Below are 22,032 nucleotides of genomic sequence, written 5' to 3'. Positions count from 1 at the left end.
TACAGTATATATATATATATATATATATTCAGTAAAATTTGGGCGACAGGTTTCAGACACCGCACAGCACTACACCCGAGGTAAGTAAAGATGACCAACATGCTGCTTGACTGACTGACTGACTAGCTGGCTGGCTAATTAGGTGGTTGTCTGGCTAGCTGGTTGGCTGGTATATTGGTTCGCTGGCTGGCTGTCTGGTTGGCTACCTGATCAGCTGGCTAGTTGTTTGGGTGATTGGGAAGTTGAAAGCCGAGAGGTCATCCAAGACGAAGTCAGCGATCACCAACGGATAAGGATAATTAAAAGATTTCCTTGGTAAATCCTAATTGCAGGACGAATGACTAGTTACCCGGTTGGCTGGCTTCCCAGCTGGCTACTTAGCTGCTGGCCAGCTGGCGGGTTGTTGTCTAACCGGTTAGCTGCTGACTGGCTGAATGGCAAGTCAGCACGAAACGGTCTCGATAACTTGTATTCGAGGTTCGTGTCGCTTCTTTGGTTGTTTTGGCTTGAGGCTGAACCTTTGGTCGTCAACCCGAGTACGACCACAAGAGGAAAAATAGAGAACTGGCGACAGAAAAGTTGAAGGAAGGAGAGATACATATGTCCATTAACTTATATGGCGAGGACTATATTTCAACGGAACTCTTTTTCTTGTGGCAACAGTAACAACAACAATTATAATTACAGCAGTTTTGATCATGAAAATAATACTTATAACAAGAAAAAGAAAAATAAGATTGATGATAATAATGATAATAATAACAATAATAATAATAATTATAATAATAATAATAATAGTAATAATAATAATAACAATAATAATAATAATAATAATAATAATAATAATAATAACAACAATAATAATAATATATACAACAACAACAATAATAATAATAATGATAATAATAATAATAATAATAATAATTATATAGACACGGTAAAGGAAACATGGACTGGAGGTGAAGCTTTATTCCTGACGTTTCGTCTAACGACTTTCTCAAAGGAATGAGCATACTAGAAACATACAGAGATTATAAACCCGCCTTATGGCTCAAGGGGGTGTGCGGACGTATAGCGCTGCGTCCTGATTGGCCCGCTGAGACAGCCAATCACGAAGCGCTATATTCGCTGAAGATTTGGCCCAGGTGAAGCTCCCAGCCTTATTGTTGATATTCGGACGAGTGGTGATGTACGCAGCTTCTATAGATTTTCTGACCTTCTTATCCATACCTTCGTGTAGAATCTCGGCTCGGTTCCATTGTGGGAGGTGCCCAGAATCGTCAACATGCACCACCATTGCGTTGGTGAGTCTATGGTGACGGAGGTCGGCCTTATGCTCCCTGATTCTAGTGTTAAGGCCCCTCTTAGTCTCTCCGTAGTATGCTTTATCGCATGATGTGCATGGGATCTTATATACGACGCTGTCTTCTCTCCCCCTCACCTTAGTCCCGCTTTTTATCATGTCACCAATCTTCGTTCCCGATGTTACGGCTGCTTTAACTTCCGTGCTCCTGAGCATTCTAATAATGTCTCCTACCTTCTCAGAGTTAGGAAGCGCCATGTATGATGTTTTTGTGGTGGCGTTGCCTTCTCTTAACCTGCTTGTGTGGATTATTTCTTCCGCTCTTCGTCTTAAGCTCAGGATTAAGCCCTTGGGGTAGCCAAGCTTCAAGAAGGCCGCGATGATGTATTCGATTTCCTCCTCTAGGAATTCCTCGCTGCATATCCTGTAGGCACGCAGGAAGAAGCCCATGACTACCCCCTTTTTCGTCCTCTCATTGTGTGCCGACAGGTAGTGTATGAAGTCGTCACGGTTCGTAGGCTTTCTGTAAACCCTGAACATGAGGCCCTCAGTAGTCTTTATTAATAGGGTATCCAGAAACGGAAGCTTTCCCTCTTCTTCCTCTTCTATAGTGAATTGGATCTGCGGATTCACTCTATTTAATTGACTCCTGACGTCATCCAGGTCTGTCCTGTTCGGAGCGATTATAAGAACATCGTCCACGTACCTGAGCCATATTGCTCTCCTTCCTATGATATGAGAGTAGTGGTCCTTCTCTTGGACCTCCATGAAGAGGCAAGCAGCCACGGCACTCAGAGGTGACCCCATTGCAAGGCCACTGTGTTGAAGAAACTCCTCTCCCTCGAAGGTGAATGAACCAAAGTTTACGCACATGGATACCAGCTTCATGAAGTCTCCCCTGGGCAGCGGCAACTCCTCCTCGTCCATGTTGATGACCACTCTCCACACTGCCTCCAGAGCGCCATCTGTGGGAACTTGTGTGAATAAGGATTTCACATCATAGCAGGCCATTTTCTTGTACCTCATGCTTGTCCCCTTTAATCTGCGTAGCAGGTCCTCTGAATTTCTTAAATGAGATCCACTTATGGATCCCATGGCTTTAGATAGGGGCTTGGCCAAAACCTTCGCTAGTCGGTGGGGGGCACTGCCAATCCCTGATGTGATAGGTCTCATGGGGACCCCTGGTTTGTGGGTCTTGGGAAGACCCCTCATTGTTGGCGGGCGAGGGTCCTCCTCGATTAGGTGTTTTAGTCTGCGTCCCATCTCCGAGCCTCCCAAAATCTTTCTCACCTTACCGTTAAAAATCATAGCTTCCTCCTTGCTCAGGAGCACGGAAGTTAAAGCAGCCGTAACATCGGGAACGAAGATTGGTGACATGATAAAAAGCGGGACTAAGGTGAGGGGGAGAGAAGACAGCGTCGTATATAAGATCCCATGCACATCATGCGATAAAGCATACTACGGAGAGACTAAGAGGGGCCTTAACACTAGAATCAGGGAGCATAAGGCCGACCTCCGTCACCATAGACTCACCAACGCAATGGTGGTGCATGTTGACGATTCTGGGCACCTCCCACAATGGAACCGAGCCGAGATTCTACACGAAGGTATGGATAAGAAGGTCAGAAAATCTATAGAAGCTGCGTACATCACCACTCGTCCGAATATCAACAATAAGGCTGGGAGCTTCACCTGGGCCAAATCTTCAGCGAATATAGCGCTTCGTGATTGGCTGTCTCAGCGGGCCAATCAGGACGCAGCGCTATACGTCCGCACACCCCCTTGAGCCATAAGGCGGGTTTATAATCTCTGTATGTTTCTAGTATGCTCATTCCTTTGAGAAAGTCGTTAGACGAAACGTCAGGAATAAAGCTTCACCTCCAGTCCATGTTTCCTTTACCGTGTCTATACAACTTGTTCATATGGATTTTCAAGAATAAGAATGACAATAATCATAATCATAATAATAACAGCAATAATAATAATAATAATAATAATAATAATAATAATAATAATAATAATAATAATAATAATAATAATAATAAAAAGAATAACAAGAATAATAACAATAATAATGATAGTAATAGTAGTGATAACAATAATAATAATAACAATAATAATAATACTAATAGTATTTATAACAATAATAATAACAATAATAGTAATAACAATAAAGATGGTAATAATAATGATAATGATAGTAATAATAATAAAAATAATTATGATAACAATAATAATAATAATAATATGATAATAATAATAATAATAATAATAATAACAATAATAATAGTAATAATAATAACAACAATAACAATAATGATAATAATAATAATAATAGTAATAATAATAATAATAATAATAATAATAATAATAATAAAATAATAATGATAATAACAGTAATAATAATAACAACAATAACAATAATAAAAATTATAATAATATGATAATAATATTAATGATAATAATAATAATAATAATAATAATAATAATAATAATAATAATAATAATAATAATAATGATGATGATGATGATGATGATGATGATGATGATGATGATGATGATGATGATGATGATGATGATGATGATGATGATAACAATAATGATGATAATTACATTAATGATAATAATAATAATAATAATAATAACAATAATAATAATAATAATAATAATAATAATAATAATGATGATGATGATGATGATGATGATGATGATGATGATGATGATGATGATGATGATGATGATGATGATGATGATGATGATGATGATGATGATGATAATAATAATGGTAATAATAATAATAATGATAATAATAATAATAATAATAATAATAATAATAATGATAATAATTAATAATAATAATGATAATAATAATAATAATAATGATGATGATATCAATAATGATACTGGTAATAATAATAGTAACAATAACAATAGTAAAAATAATAATAATAGTAATAATAATAATAATAATAATAATAATAATATTAATAATAATAATAATAATAATAATAATAATAATAATAATAATAATGATGATGATATCAATAAATATAATAATAATAATAATAATATTAATAATAATAATAATAATAATAATAATAATAATAATAATAATAATAATAATGATAATAATATCAATAATAGCAGCAATAACAATAACAATAGAAATAATCATGACCAAAAAAATAATAACAATAATGATAACGATAATAACAAGGTCAGTGAAATTAACAACAGTAACAATTATAATACTAACAACAACAAATGGTACAACAGGAGCATCAGAAATTGACAACAATTTGCTAAGCATGGCATTTTTTCCCAATATCTATACATTAACAGCCGACTGAATTTGTCTTCGATAAGAAAAACAGGTACAGTGAAATTTGCTCAACGGATCTTCATGGAAACTGACGAGCGTTTTCAGGATACTCAGACTCTCTTGAAAATATTAAAACAGTATTTGAAAAAAAAATCGTTTTATTCAAGAACATTGCACGATAACTTCGGCAACAACGAGTTGCCACACACGTTGTCAAACGTACGATGTCGCTCAGTAAGTCATGTTCGTGAAATTCACACGGACAGATCGACCAGTTACAGGTTATTGTTGATGACCATGTAATTTTACGTGGAAACGTTACTCACTCTACCATATCATATGAGCTTCTACTTAGAAAGATAAAACAAAAAACTGCATTGCCTTGGTTTGACTAGAATGCAGAAGAGCAACCTTTTAGAGGCCACGTCGACGACTACCGGAACTGTTTCCTGAACCAGTACAGGTGTGTTCCGGTTTCACAAGCACAGTACCAGTCGTCTTAACGATCACCCGAAGAGTCATCCGTACGACTACCGAGACATTTTCCCTTTCTAAATAAAACAAAGAGACCACCAGGAGAGAATGGAGACGCGATTCTTCTCGAAACGAAACGCGAAACACAGGTGCTTCCATTTCCTTTAATGCTGTTTCTATGACAAAGACCTTTTATGTCACATTTCGTAACTTCCTCAGCATTAGAGCACGCGCAATTACCGCAGAAATAAACCTCCCAGAGCTGCTGAGGCTGGTAAAAAAAAAAAGACAATCACACTACCAAATGCCCCCAGGAAATCACTACAGGAGCTATAACACTTCTTTCAAAACAGCCTCCCTCTCGAAACCAACCTACAACCACCAACATAGCTCCTAGCACAACCCAAGCTATGGAACACGTCACAACATCTGATACATCACTTATAATCATAACTCCCACCGTAACTGAAATCACAATCCCGCCAAACCCGCCAACAAAGTCGCCCAGGCCACGCCAGACCACGCCAGGCTACGTCTACTACCTGGACGATCACTTCCCTATCACTGCAAACCTCACCCTACCCAATGTCACAAGCTCCACCACAAGCAATACCCTAACCCCCCCACGACAGCTACCGCCATAACCGCAAGCATGAAGGCAATCCTTGATAGGGAGGAAGGAAGGGGATGGAGGAGAGCAAGACGAGGAAGGGAAGGAGGAGGGGGTGGGAGGGAGGGAGAGGAGGAGGTCTCTTTTGAAGGTTAAACAGGCGGGGTCGGATATATAAGCGCGAGCTACCTTAGCCAACCATTCATTTTCTATCTGGACAGTCAGGTAAGAACAACGCTCCCAGCGTCTCTTCTCTACCTTTGGTCTCAGCAGTTGCAGAGTGAAGTTGTTTTGCATATCTAAAGGCTCTTAAAAACTCGTAGAAACCAAAATGTATTCAGTTCATTTAGCATAGGTTTTTGAGAATGCGAGGCACACTGAAGCATTCTTAGAGACTCCCGCCCACCCCAAAAAAAAAAAATATTAGAGATTCATCGTGCCTTAGACAACCGTCATCCACGTAATATATCCGAAAGATTTACAAAAACTTTTTTTTTCGGTCTTGGTGTTCCATATTAATATTTTGGTCTTTTGGAAAAAAAATCTACATAATCTTTCATGAGCCCCTTGTTTCATGACCAATAGGAAACTAGTGAAGTCTTCGAGACTAACTGTTGAGTCTATTATACTTTATTTGACAGATACTTATGTCCCTCTATATCCCTTAACAGTGATTATTTCCAATCGCGGCGACTACCCGTAGATATAACATTGTCAGTCTAAACTGAAAGAAATACCTCCACTTCTCGAGTTACTTTTCGATCCGAATAGTGTGTTAACATCACTCGAATTCAGAAAATAATCGAGAGATAGAAGGGCGACAGAAAATTCCGAGAAAACGAATCTGTGAACAAAAGTGGTGCCATGTGGTTGAGCGTCAGCTTAGGGCCTCCGGTGTCTAAATGCAAATTTCACGAAGATTGAGCAATGCGGTTGGGAACTACAAGAGAGTCGAAAAATAACCCGTGTTTTTGGAAAAAAAAAATGTGCGTGAGATGTTCACATATGTCAGTGAGAAAAGCGAGAGCCACATACAGGTACTCCGGGAGATAGTTCCATGCCGTTCCATCGATATTCTGGAACTCTCTAAGGAGTCTGAGCCCTTCAGCACAGTGATGTTCCTTGTGGAGTAGTAAACGACCTGAAGGGTATCTGAATTACTCGAAACCTCCATTCAGGCCTAGGCCCACTCCCAGCTGCAGTAAATCCCTTGTACTTAACCAGAACCAACTCCAACAACCGTGTCCCTAGTCCTAGCTAAACACAAATGATTTTATTCAGCTGAGGGTCAGGCCCAGAACCCAGGAAGGCTTTGAGTAATCAGGTTCCCTTCAGTCTCCCAAACACGTTTCACTTCTGAATGAAATAGTCTGCCAGTTGCTATGCTCGTAGGACGAAGGGTTCCAGATAACCTCCGAAAGTTTTTTCCTTAACAATCAGTTATACGCCACATTCTGCATTCAGTCACACACACACTGGTAATCACCCAAGAACACTAATGCCCTCGAGGTATGTGGGAGACTCAGCTGTGAGGAGGTTGGTTCCTGCCTCCCTTTCTCCTTTAGGTATTGTGTAACAGTCGTTGTTGTCGCGGTAATGATAGGGCTATCCTTTGCAAAGAAGAAAACTTGTTCCCAAAGAAACGTCTTGTACACACATACACATAACATACACACACACACACACACACACACACACACACACACACACACATATATATATATATATATACATATATATATATATAAATTTATATATATACATATATATATATATATATATATATACATATATATGTACATATGTATGTATACACACACACACATACACACATCGCGTAGTGAAACTTTTGTATGGGATTAAGTTGTGGACACACAGTCCAACGGTAAAGACAGATCATTTGTCGAAAGAATTCAAATATGGAAACATAAACGACAGGTGACAAAATGTGAATGTAGAAAAGGTGATCTAAGACCTGTTGGGATAGCATTTTTTATGTAATTTTGTTCGTTGTGACCAACAGAATATCTAAAAATCATATTCAAAATCTAGAAAAGTGATTAATAGCAACAAACTGGCAAGAAGAGTTTATATTTAGTTTGTAGATGGGGAAAAACCGAAAACTTTGAGAAAGAATAGTGAAGGAAATTTGAAGAAGAAAAGTACAAACGATTCAGACGTAGGAAGTGTGTGTGTGTGTGTGTGTGTGTGTGTGTGTGTGTGTGTGTGTGTGTGTGTGTGTGTGTGTGTGTGTGTGTGTGTGCGTGTGTGTGTGTGCGTGCGTGCGTGTGTGTGTGTGCGTGTGTGTGTGTGTGTGTGTGTGTGTGTGTGTGTGTGTGTGTGTGTGTGTGTGTGTGTGTGTGTGTGTGTGTGTGTGTGTGTGTGTGTGTGTGTGTGTGTGTGTGTGTGTGTGCGTGTATGTACGCGCTCCTCTGTACGTTACACTACTTCCATTCCCCAAATCTCACAGATTTATTACAGTAATTAGCGACGTTCAAATACCGCTTAAACACAAACACATCTTCAATCGTGCGACTACATATGCATACCAAGCATGCAAAATCATGCAAACGTAATGTTCGTCCATATATACACGCAAGTATTGAAAAAAGGTAGGACAGGATTTGTATAGGAATGATTCTTTCTTGCAAAATTCTAAGTATTCCAGCCGCCGATATTTTTCGTTTTAGGAAATTGTGGTCAGCACACATACTTGGATCGTAGATTTACGACATCAACGATTCCTTTACGATGTCGATGATTTAGTAGTTTCGCAATTTCACATGGAAAAATGCGTTTCCTACAGTTTCGCAAACTTGGTCAATTACTGAAATACTTAGAAGTAGGGTCAATTGCACCCGCTGTACATATGTACATACATATATCTATATACACATATACACATACATACTGTACGTATATAGATACATACATATACATTGAAACAAACAGAACTAAAGTCACTGAATCAGGGCGCCATTTGTCACGGTTTTCTTTTTGCTTCGCTCGCCCCGTTCATTTCGACGTAAAAAACGACCGAACCAATCTGACTGCTTTGACCTGCTACACAATCCCTTCCGAGCGACACGACATATGTTCGGTGGTGTAGTCGTCAGGTCCGGTGGTTTTGTGTCATTTCGTCATCACGGCAACAGAATTGGACGAAGCTGAATACGTATTGCGCCATATCTAGGCACGCCATTCTTAACCCATTCAACTCCGATGACAAGATGTCTTGTCATTTGGTCAAATAAAACAAAAAATCATAAAACACCAAAATGTTTGATCAAACACCAGAAAAATATGACGTCAGTCCTCGCTTCGCTGCGAGCGAAGCGAGGACTGACGTCATGTTTTTCTGGTGTTTGATCAAACATTTTGGTGTTTTATGATTTTTTGTTTTATTTGACCAAATGACAAGACATCTTGTCATCGGAGTTGAATGGGTTAACCACACCTTTATAACGCCGCCTCTGAAGGAATGAAAAGCTAATTATGCAAGGTCTAGCAGAGGGAGATGGTAGTGGAACTTTTAATTTGCCTTCCCTACAGTCTAAACAACGCACAGACGCGCTAAATCTCAGCAACTATAAAAACGACTGAGATTAAGCAACACTCACTGACAGTATTACATACACCGCATTTGATTCATCACCGATCAGAACTATTCATATACATCTGAGCTGTTGTTGTTTCAATACCATTTCGTTAAAAAAGTCACTTATCACAATAAGTATGATTCTTTCTTACATGTGAAAATATTTATACAACTTGGAGCGTTATAAATGGAAAACAGATGTATCTCTGACTGCCTACACATCCATTCACACAAAAGATCACACTGTAAGAATTCTCACATAAAATTGCTAATAAGATATTCATTTTCCTTGTTTATACATGTCTACGTTCTTGTAGGTTCACATACATACACAATATGGACACACAAACAGTACATATGTTCACGTATGGCTGAACACATGGTTAAACATATATAAATAACTCGTATTAATATAGCTTCCCCGAGTGTGTGTGTGTGTGTGTGTGTGTGTGTGTGTGTGTGTGTGTGTGTGTGTGTGTGTGTGTGTGTGTGTGTGTGTGTGTGTGTGTGTGTGTGTGTGTGTGTGTGTGTGTGTGTGTGTGATGATGCTTGCGCACATTTATGATTACCTCTTTATGTGTTCTTGCAAGTATTTTTCTACACCTGTACTAAATATCCACGTATAAAACCTCTCTTGATTCACGCAAGGCCCAGACAAAAGAACAGAATAACTTCGGCACTAAGAACACTCCTCGAACATCCGCACATGAACAAAATATCTCTCTTGAACACAAGAACACATGTTTCACGTTCACCACCATCCTTTCTCTACTGACAGAACGACACACAGCCGAGTCAATACACGAGCAGCTGTGAAAACAAAAGAAAAGCTAATCAAATGGCACTGTCAATAGACAGAATAAAGACATAAGCGTCATCTGGTGAAGAGGGAATTCCTCAGAGATGAATATAATATCCAGGACAAAAGAATTTATGCAAAAGGAGAGTCAAGCATCGTTAAAGATTACGGTGATGGAAGACTCTGGAAGGAAAGGAAAGGTGGAAGGAGGAGGAAGAAGAGAGAAAATAAAAAAGCTGAGAACCACGAAATAGGCATCCGACGGAAGCTGGAGTCTGAGACGATAATGACGAAATTTCCGACTCCTGAATCAAGAAAAAAAAAACTACCGCTCTTCCATGAAAAAATTGCTTCCAAGTGGCCCATAAATTTAAGAAAAAAAAATAATAAGTTGCTCAGTGTTGGGTTAGACATAAACTATGAAGACATTTGCAGAGGAAACTTTTTTACAAGCAGCGTTCTCACTAGTGTACACGGTTTAAACACATTAGTAACATATGCATCTCGTAGCCTGGGGAGGAGAAAGGGTGGGGAAGAATTAAAGAGAGAACAGTGCTTGTCGGTACCATCGGTGCTTGTCTGCTTGTGTATTGAGTATGTGGGTGAGTGAGTGAGGTTAAAGTGTTAACGAGAAGTGATGACGCAGTAAAAAGGAACAGTCCACGCGTGAAAGATCAGTGAAAGTCATATTGACCGTCAGAGAATTTGGATCTCCCGCGTGTCGGCGACATGACGTCACATCGTCGTTCAAAGGGGTCAAGGTAGTTTGGCTCCGAAGACGAAGACGAAGTCGAAGATTCGTTGGTTGTTCCGGACTCGGCAGTGTCATTATCAACGACCACTTTTGCTACACTGAGTGCTGGTGGCAACATCCTTATTACAACTTTTCAACTGACATGCCGCAATTGTTCCTTTCAGTCGTTGTATAACTCCAGTCGTTATGAAAAATTACTGTTTCCCGCTGCATTATTGTCATCCTTATGATAGTGTCAGTGATATATTCACAAGGATTAGGAAATTAGAAATCAACATTTTGTTTGTTTTTTCTGCGTTCCATCTATAACAGTTGCTATTAAATTTTTTTTGCTTTGCTCAGTTTTACTTTCGATAGCAGCTGGGCTTGCGCCTCTCCGTTTTGTACGTTAACATGTATGCGCGCAGACCAGCTTCTAAACTGCTACATGCTACGCTGCCTCGCTTGTTATTATGTGCCGGTCGTGCCTAGCGGTCATGTAATTGAGGCTTATTTTCGTTTGGTGATTGTATCTGTGAGACAGAGGAGTTGGGGATGGGGGAAGAGTGAGTGAGAGTGAGTGAGTGAGTGAGTGAGTGTGTGTGTGTGTGTGTGTGTGTGTGTGTGTGTGTGTGTGTGTGTGTGTGTGTGTGTGTGTGTGTGTGTGTGTGTGTGTGTGTGTGTGTGTTGGATTCAGGGGACGACATGGAAGTGAATGTATGCACAAGGGGTGAAATGACGGTCCTTTACGATAGGAACCAAATATCGACTCCAAAGGATAAATAAAATATTTTGCATCTATTGGTATTTCACAGTATTAATGACAGTGTAGGAATAGTGTCGAAGGTAGTAGGATAGTAGTACTGACTCCATATACTCACTAACCACGTAGGAACCACTTAAGAGGAACCACTTAAGAAGGAACTCACATCACTAGATTTGGGATTCACATATTTCCGTTGACAATGCAGAAGGAGCTCGCCCAAGTGAAAGAGTCTGTGATTCTCTGGTGGTTTTTGGTGAGGCGGCTTCAAAAGACGCACGCAAACCTCTGCCCATTCCCTTCTTAAGCCTAAATCTGTCCAATTTAAATCCATTACTCCAAGTCTTGCCATGTTGTTTTAATATGATGCCCTTGTCTCCACCCCCTTTGTCAAAGCCATTAATCTACTTGAACACCTCTATTAGATCACCCCGCACTCTGCATCTTTCCCGAGTGTGTAAATTAAGGCACTTAAAGCCTGTCCTCATACATTGAACTTCTGAGCCCATGTATCATTTTGGCCATACTCCTTTGTACTGATTCTAGTGAATTCCATCGTGTAGGTCGGAAGTTTTGACCTGTGGAAGTGGACTTCGTGGGACTTAACTGCCACGTGCGTTCCCGACCCAGATCATTTCAGAAAAAGACCATAAAGTTGAGGATTCCTGTCGATGATGTTCTAAAGTTAAAAGGAAAAGACATCACCTTAGGGTTTTTCTGGCAAGCTGAGCTCTAGGCTGAGACTGACTAGCGCCATTGCCCAAAACAATGCAAGATGTCTTCGAAGAGGTTTTTGACTCGCGTAGCTTGACGTTTTCAACGAGTCCAACATCAAAAGGAAAATCAACAAAGTAGTTGAATCCGGCAATAATGATTAATGATAATAAAGATAACTAATAAAAATGATGATAACAATAACAACAATAATAGAATAAGATCGTAATTACTCCGGTGGAGCACATGTACCTTGATACTTCCATTTTCAAAGACTCCAAGTCACTAACAGGAGGAGAATCATCCGATGGAAAAAGAACGAGAGCCTCCCAATGGCAGGAGAGGTGTTTGAGGTAGCCTTGGGGAGGCAGGTAGTTGCTGAAACCGGTAAACCAAAGCCCACGAAAATAGCGACAGAAAAGATAAAAAGATGCATTATTTCGGCGGACAGGAAGAGGATGAGGACTTCCAGTAAAAAAAAAGAAAAGAAAGAGTGTCGCCGAAGCACAGAACTTCGGACACCGCCTAAACATTCTGACTCGATTCCCACTCTCGAAAACGACACATCAACGTTGAATGAAATAATCGCCTGACAGCAGCAATGCGATTCGATAAATATAATTAGACAGTGGTGAGTGGTTGGGGGTGCCTGTTCACGCACAATATATAGTAAATAGTTGCAGACATCTTAGTAGATGTTAACATTCATGTGGCCATTTGTCTATGACCATTTACTAAAACATTCCTTATCCCTCATCAACATCATCCTTACAGGGTCTTCCTTGCGACATACTTATCAGCATTTGTTCCCTCATCCTTCATTTTCTGCTAAAAAGAGGAATAAAAAAAATCCTCTTACATCACGAATAATCGCTTCGTACATGTTCACTGTTCGCCATAACTCAAGCTCCTTTTCTTTCTTCCGTGACAGGATGAAGTTGGCTCTTCTGGTATTGATTGGTGTGGTGGGCTGTGCATTGGCCCAAATCGCAGAAGAAGATGAAAAGGCTCCCCGTACCCTAGCACTCCCTGTACCTGGACTGTGCGCGCAGAGTAAGTATACATCACTTCCTCATGCACTTTTACTTCCATTGTGTGATTCACTAAGGTCTGAGACCACGTGGTAGACTTGTGATCGACAGCTACTACCCTCCCAAATGAGATATTAATTACTAATTTCACTGCTGTTGAAAACTGGTATTTTATTATGAATGACGACGAGTGATTCTGTTTAGCCAACGGGATCCCCCTTTCTCTCCCCTTCCTTCACGCCTTCACAGTGAGGTGATTGGTTTAGTGGACAAATATATCTTTACGAGAATCGAATCCTCAAGCATCACATTTTTCGCAGTCCGAGTTGTAGTTTCTTATCAAATATCAAATCAGTGTATTCAGCATTTTTCTAATTAATAATGATAAACCACTCTGATGAAAACCGAAAACTAAGCTATTTGTATTTTTGCTACTTCGTTTGAGTAGAAACGACTTCGGTTACACTATTCTAGACTTCCGTAAGAACATCTCAACAATTTTGTGTCTAACATTCGTTTAAGTTTTACTTCTCTTAGTTTGTCATTCAGCTTCTCACTTTATGACGCAAGAGTAATTTGACATTTGGAAGTTTTAAAAACAAAAGATCGTAACCGAAGTCGTTTCTACTCAAACGAAGTGCTTGCGAGAAATGCCTATTTTGCCTACATTAATACTGCATGGCAGTAATTGCAAGATGATGTGTCTACTGTCAGAAAATTTTATTCAAGTTATGACGAATGAGGCCTGCAAACGCCTTTCGTTAATTTGGTAACATTAACTTCAATGTTTACGACATTAATGTCGACAGAAGCAGCTACGAGACGCCATCTTTAAACCGACAGTGCGCAATTATTTCAGCAAAACTGCGAACGTACGGATGACGACCCTTCTTGTTTGCACAAATAAATAAGAAATAAATAAATACATTAATTAGAAATAACAACAGGGCACACAGTTACATCAATAATGACGGTGTCCAATGACCAACTGTGCTAACTAATACCAGACATCAACACAATTTCGGCTGCAACCAAACAAAAATGCGAGGGGCGCTGTACAACCATCAATGCGCAACAATTTGCGTTGCTTATGGGTACCACGGGGTTCATGGCACCAGCATATAAACTGAAAAGAGGTACTCTGTTTAGAAGTTAATCGAGACAAGTCTTTTCCAACCTTTGTACCATCTGTAGCCAGGTCTAGATAGTGTAGCTGCCACTATACCTCTGGTTACAGGAACTACAACCAAACTATTTTCATTTCCGCAGAACTCCTCTGGAAAAATATTTCATAACGATATTTGTTATGGGGATATGTATGTATATATATATATATCTATATATACATATATATATATATATATATATATATATATATATATATAATTTATTACCAGGCTTTCCTTTCTCCCTCACACACACGCACGTATGCACGTGAGCACACACTGCTGATTTAGCTAAGATGAGTCAGCAATTATGCAGCTAAACAGAAGCTCCCAGATGCGCTGATGCAATTTATGGACAATTACAACTGCATATCGTTTCGAAACCTAATTGCAGCCTCAGACTCTAATTATTGTTATAGTATCAAATCGTTACTATCTTCCAAAATTGTACGCTTCAAATATGGCGCGAAATTTTTCATGGAAATCGCGTGTTGGTTTCATTCTTAGCTGATCATAATGATTTCGAATACGGGATTTTTTTTTTTTTCTTAGTAGATTAAAAACTGGCTCGTTAATTTGCAAAGTCATTAGAAATTAAAATCTGTCACTTAAGAGACGTAATCTAACAAGAAAAAAAGAAAAGAAAATGATAATAAGAAAAGTTTGGTTTATACCAATAATACACACAGAAGACCCTACGTGTTTCCTTGCCTCATTCGCACCTCGTGCGACACACCATTTCGAGTGAGGAAGTACAGCGAAAGTCTTTGGAAAGGAAACAACAGCAAAATGGACATAAGCAAATGACAATGACAGGGGGAAACGACGACGAAGATTTTGTATTGTTGATGCTGCTCTCACCATAAACCATTACAACAGTCGACGGAATCCCCAAACATAGCTCCACAACCAATCTCCGTTCATGAACTGATGTTACAGTTACAACCACTTTTACCAAAACCCACCGGCATCATCAGTCACTGGCCTCTGTCTCGACATGTAACGTTCAACATAATACTGCGACTGTCGCTTCCAGTATGTTGAGCTCGTGTCTGTCTCAATCACTATTTTGGTAGTTGAAAGGTATAGTTCCTCAGGCAGAAACCGACAGGGACACGCTTTCCCCTTCCCCCACCAATCATTTTTGTTGCATTTTGTCCCCATTTCCAAGCGAAGTCGAATTATGCAGCAACGAGACAAACATTTTTTTGCAAAACTTCACTGTAGATTTGTATTTGCCTGTGACTAGATGCGTTCAACTGCTTGATGATGTCTGCGCACATAGGTGCACTTTTGTTTTCTTGTCTATTCTCACGCGATTCGGGCTTACGTATTGTCCTCATCCTTTCTACTTTTCTCCTCTTTTTTCAATTAATCATTTGCCTTTTCTAAAGCTTCTAACTTGTTCTAGCTATGAAAAAATACATTTTTATTTTAATGCGACACCTCTGTCATACCTCATTTATTTCAACTTTATTAATGGCAGAAATTATAACTTCCGTGCCGTAACAATCTTGGCAAAGTGTGCATCTCAACTAGAACAAATCACGGGAATTGTAATTCAATGAGATATGAAAATTACAAACTAATTGTTCATCATTAATGAAAAAAAAACTGTTCCAACGAAATTTGATCAGTATAATTCCCTTTGTTTTTCCCACCCCATTCTTGCAAGAGCTATGCTGGATCCCAGGGAGGAAATACACTATTTTTTTTTTTTTTCTTTTTTTTTATGTAAGGACGCACAAATAAATAAAACAGTGGTCATGGATCAATCAACACTTCAGGAGGTATTACACAAACCACTGGAATCTAGTATTAATTTTCCCTTCAATTTTTCATCTTACTTTATTGTAGAACCACAAGAATGACATTCTGGGATTCATTTCTACAAACCAACGAGATTTAGCATCCCGTGGATCTGCCATTTCCCCTCTAAGTCTCATCTCGCCTCCTTTTTGCAGGACCAAAACAATGGCAGTTCGGGAACCACAATTACTTCTTTTCGGGTGATCAACGTGAGTTCACAAAGGGTGGCAAACCTGCTAAGGTAGATTGGCTGGGCGCCCGTAACGTTTGCCGCAGGAGGTGTATGGACGCCGTCAGCATGGAAACGGAGAGAGAGAACCAAATGATCTTCGATTTCGTAAGGGACAGTAAGTAGATCTCTTTGGTTACGAGCCCAGTGAGGCTTCTGTTGCTTTTGACACATTTAGTTCATGTACATTGTGTTTCCGGTTGAGAGAAGTCCACACACACACACACACACACATACACACACACACACACAAACTGAATGAAGAAACAGTGAGTGCAAAAACTATACAAGAATTTAAGATCAAACTGGATGCTGAAAGATACAAAAGCGGGTCACTACGAGCATAGCTCTCTTCCCGTAAAATACTAGGTAAAACACACACACACACACACACACACGCACACACTTTTCCATATAGATGTATAAATACGTGGAATAGCTTAAGAAGTGATATAGCCCAAACTAAATACACGAGTTCATATATATGATAAATGGAAATGAAAGATATATAACAAGTTGATACCATACATGATTTTGAGACTAGATAGGGCAAACAATTAGAGAATAGGAAACGGGACCCAACGAGCGTTGCTCCTTTTCCTGCAAACTACAATTAGGTAAATACACACAACACACGCTATCTAAACGTTCCCCGAGTTCGGTCCCTGCCCAGGGCCGAGTATCAAATCACAGCTCCATTGACAATTAGTTGTGTGTGTATGTTTGTAAGGTCACACTATTACCCATAGATCGGGATATATATATATATATAATATATATATATATATACTGTATATATATATATATATATATATATATATATATATATTCATTGTATATATGGGCAGGAGATTTTCTCTCAAGCATGTATGGTTAAACTTTATTATTGCAGAGTTTTTTATCTGCCTTTTCTCTCTATATATATGAGCTTGGGGCTTTCATTCAATCACAAGTTTAATACGTGATCCAAGACCGTGGTTTGGGGCGAGGGAGGAGGGGATGTTAGGAACTAGGTATTCACTGAATATGGGGAAAATAATTATAAAAAAAAAAAAAAATGCGAGGGTAAGAACTCCGCATACCTCATCACTTCATATCTTTATCACTGACAACAGCCTAACAGTTTCATCTTAGACGTACTTGGGTTCAGAGACGTGGATGGTACTCATTTATAACTAATATATCTTTAGATACTTCATTGTAAATATTTTTGAAATGTACCAACGTAAAGTTATACGAAATTTTACGGTACACATGGAAATTGTAGCGTTTCCATCCAAGTGACAAATTTTTGCCACCAAGACATAAATACTCAAAACTACTGGTAGTAATACATATTTATTTCCCTATCATTACATGAGATTTGAATACTTGAGATCCTAAAACTGATGGATAAATTGATGCATTGCAGGAAACTTATCCTACATCTGGACTTCCGGCCGTCTCTGTGACTTCGATGGATGTGCTGAGCGTGAAGACTTGCATCCTACTAACATCTTCGGATGGTTCTGGTCTGGCACCAACACCAAAATGTCACCCACTAACAAAACCCCCGCTGGCTGGAGGGGACAGCCATGGAGCAACACTGGTCACGAGAAACGACCCCAGCCCGATAACGCCGAAGCCAGAATCAACCAGACACCGGAGTCGTGCATGGGCGTCTTGAACAATATTTACCAGGACGGAATCAAATGGCACGATATCGCATGCTACCATAAGAAACCTTTCATCTGCGAAGACAACGACGATCTGCTGAACTTTATCGCTCATGAAAATCCCAGTTTGAGATTGTAATGCTCATTTTCAGCTATCCCATCTTACTGCTAACGAACCACTGAGGCTGATATAGATTCATAGTTCATGTCTTTAATATTCCATAGTCACTTCTCAAGAGGATCTGTTCTGGAAACTTTTAACCTCTTTTGTATTCTTTAACACGGTGAAAAAAAAAAAACTGTTCACGCCGTGTCAGAATACCACCCTACTCCCATTACTCAACAATGGCAGGCAGTGGTATAAGGAAATTAAATCGAGTTTCAACACAGAACAATAACGACAGCAACAACAGTGCCGTAAACTTATACAACGATGAGAAAGTCATGGAATCCTGCTCTTGAAGACATTGATAATCAATTCTACAGTAGAATTTCTACTTCTTTCCAAACTACACACCAAACTACCGAAGTCGATGACGCATGCATACGAACGAATGCGCCTCCACGATTCCTACTAAAGGATCATGGAACATCCCTTGGGTTCACTCTTCGAAAAAAAAAGGAAAAGAAAAATCCAAATGGAAACTGAAAGATGAATCAGTTCTACTGAAATGTATTCTATTTTACTCTGTATAATTTATTTTACATTATCATTCCTTAATTATATTAAAGCCATGGATCCAAACAACCTTTTGATATCATTCACCTATATGTAATGCCATTTATGCCGAGTGTTGTGAACATCAACGAAGGTAATAAATAGAAATATCTACTGCATAATATTAACATTAATATTATTGTATCACAATGTGTAAATGAATAGAATGGTAGTCATTCTACTTCACCACATAAATAGAAAATAATAATGAATGCTGTTTGAAAAAATAAATGAATAAAAAAGAGAACTCAATTCATACACTGGCTTCGAAATGCTGACTCACACCTCTCTCACACATCTTTAATCTTCCGATTAAAAGAGAGGAGGGCTTTACGAGATCATGGAAGTAAATTAAGATCACATCTCGAAAGGATGTGAAGAAATAGTTTTCTATATAGATGTATATGTGGAATAGCTTAGAAGGTGATATAGCCCAAGCTCAATCAATACACGAGTTCAAATCTAAATACGATAATTGGAAATCAAAGACATAGATTAAGTTGGAACCATACATGAATCTGAGTCTAGATATGTTAGAAAATTAGAGAATAGTAGACAAGGCCCAACAAACGTTTCTCCTTTCCTGCATGCTACAAGTAGGTAAACACACACACACACACACACATTATGAAAGGAATGGAAATCTTAGATAAGAATTATTGATTGAAATGGGACAATGGAAAAACAAGAGAACACGAAAAGAAACTCAAAAAGATGATTATAGAAGAGATCTGAAAATAATAGCTTCCCACACAGAGTAATTGATAACTGGAACAAATTAGACAAAGGAACAGTGTGTGCAAATACTATTCAAGATTTTAAGAAAAAACTTGATGCTGAAAAATACAAAGACGGGGATCCACGAGCATAGCTCCCTTCCCGTATATTACAACTACGTAAATACATACACACACACACACGTCGGTCAAAGTGGCAGCGAAATTCAGACTCCGGAGTTATCCAAGAATTTCGAGGATCACAACGACAAGGAAGTACCTGTGTTGTATTTATAGGGAAGGGGAAAGCTCGTGGGGTAGTGGGAAGTGATGAAAAAGAAGGGGAGGGATTACTGAGGAAAATGGAAGGTTATGAGGAAGGGGAAGACTGGGTCCAGGAAAGCAGACGCCATGTCAACAAACGGCGACCGGATGATAATGAAGACGAAGGGATTAGCAAAAATGTAAAGATTAGAAATATAGATAAGAGCATGCAATGGAAGGTGAAGATAACTATTTCCATGGATTTAATGAGGGAGGAGGTGACAACCTCCCCCGACTAGCAAATTTAGAGGAGAAACTAAAAGAAATTAATGAAAATTGGGAAGCTAAGTTTAACCAAATAAAGTTAATTACTCAAAGAGTTGATAAGCTGGAAGAATTGAAGAAGGAGAATCAAAACCTAACTAAATAGTAGAATTAAAAAGACAGTTAAAAGAAGTAAAGGTGTTGGATGGTATCTCAACATATGAGTTGTGGTAGTACGTGGTCGTAGTTGAGCGGTGTTCGGAGACTTTGAAATAAAAGCAGCGGAGCACGTGTAGCTCTGTCTCTCTCTGTGGTCTTTCTCTTCTTTATTTGGTGACAGGAGGTGCTTATATACATGGCTCGTGGTTAGGTTGCCGACGAGATAATATTTATTTACAAGATGCAGTTTTAGCAAATATTAGAGATCAGGATAGGTTTTAACTACCTTATACATTGCATATACATATTTACAAATGACATACAGTTGTCCGAGGTTGGACAGGATAGACATATCCCGTAGGAAAGGGATTTAAATATAATGTGTATCAATGCTTGGCTTGGTGGCAATCCTTTAGGGTTGGCGAGACGTCCAACTGCGCGTGAGGTGTCTGCCTGGACAATAGCGACCTGACCCGTAGTGACCAGGTGCATGAAGATGTCAGGTCGAGTACCAGGCTACTCTGACTGCACCGAAATGCATCGGTGTCGTGCCGATAGTATAAGCAGAGGTGGTAGATGAATGTCTAGGAGATTTTGGTGGTAGATTACGTCTTCTAGGTCTAGATGCTACAGTTGCTCGGCATACGCTACCAGTGTCCGTCCTCGCGACACCATGAGCTTGAGATCCACATAGGCTTGGTGCACGAACTGTTAAGGAGATAGAAGAAGGAGGGGTGTGCCTAGGTGAAGGGGTTGACCTTCCCTGAGTGGCAAAGGTGATCTGCACAGCTAGAAGGGAGATACTTGGTTATGGCATGATAAGATGAACATGAATGATAAATATTGGTTTTGGAAATAGATGCTTGGATTTGTTGGGGCTAAAGAAACTTATACAATTCTATTTCTGAGGCTATAGCGTGGTGTCGGGATCGGTGGAGTGGTAAAGGTGTTTGTGTCTAGAGTCTCGGTCGTGTGTGTTGGTTGTAGTATGGGCGGGGGTGGAATGTCATCCATGTCGAGACCTCTAGGAACTAGTTTGATATGATCTAAATGTAGGATAGCCTCTGTGAGTTCGCGTAAGTGGAGAGCTTTGATCTTATTGTGCGGAAGTATGTCGGTGACCCGAAATGGACCATGGAATTTGGGTGCAAGTTTTGATGTGGGTTGGTGGTTGGTGTGGTATATTATGTCACCTACAGAAACATTGCAATCTCTGGAGTGAGCGTTCTTCAACCTAAGCATATCTGCTTTTGAGAGAGTCAGTGACTCATGTATTCTCTTGAAAAGAGTGTTGAAATTATTGAGAGTTACCTTGACAAAATCATTGAAATCATACACAGGGGGGGTTTCTGAAGTGAGTAGGTCGTATGGCATTTTCTTATCAGATCCAAACAAAACAAAATAGGGTGATTCTGAGATTGATCTATTGATTGCGCTGTTGATGCAGGCTTGTATCATGGGTATGTGTTCGTCCCAAGATGCGTGTATGTCTGTGGCAAGGTGTCTGAGAATATTGAGTATCTTCCGATTTTGACGTTCAACGAGTCCATTTGAGCTGGGGTGGTATGGTGTGGTGTTACACTTTGTAATGTTGAACTGTTGGCAGATATTTGTGAGGATGTCGTTATTAAATTCCGTGCCGTTGTCTGAGATTAGTGTTTTCGGTGTGGTGTATGGGCAGATGACGTTATTGATTATTGTCTGA

At 39.3% G+C, this 22,032-nt stretch overlaps 1 protein-coding gene across 1 annotated transcript; it reads left to right on the top strand.

Annotated features, from left to right (window-relative positions):
* The first annotated feature begins 13,220 nt into the window (after window positions 1–13,220).
* Window positions 13,221–18,954, top strand: slf (C-type lectin domain-containing protein slf). The gene is made up of 3 exons (XM_076185449.1): window positions 13,221–13,369; window positions 16,478–16,669; window positions 17,963–18,954. The coding sequence occupies exons 1-3, from the start codon at window positions 13,249–13,251 to the stop codon at window positions 18,343–18,345; spliced, it is 696 nt and encodes a 231-aa protein (XP_076041564.1). The 5' UTR covers window positions 13,221–13,248; the 3' UTR covers window positions 18,346–18,954.
* The last annotated feature ends 3,078 nt before the right edge of the window (window positions 18,955–22,032 follow it).

The sequence above is a fragment of the Oratosquilla oratoria genome, chromosome 5 (assembly GCF_046742065.1).
Source record: "Oratosquilla oratoria isolate Oo_2021 chromosome 5, ASM4674206v1, whole genome shotgun sequence".
Classification (NCBI taxonomy): domain Eukaryota; kingdom Metazoa; phylum Arthropoda; class Malacostraca; order Stomatopoda; family Squillidae; genus Oratosquilla; species Oratosquilla oratoria.
This window is presented reverse-complemented; position numbering and strand designations above follow the sequence as displayed.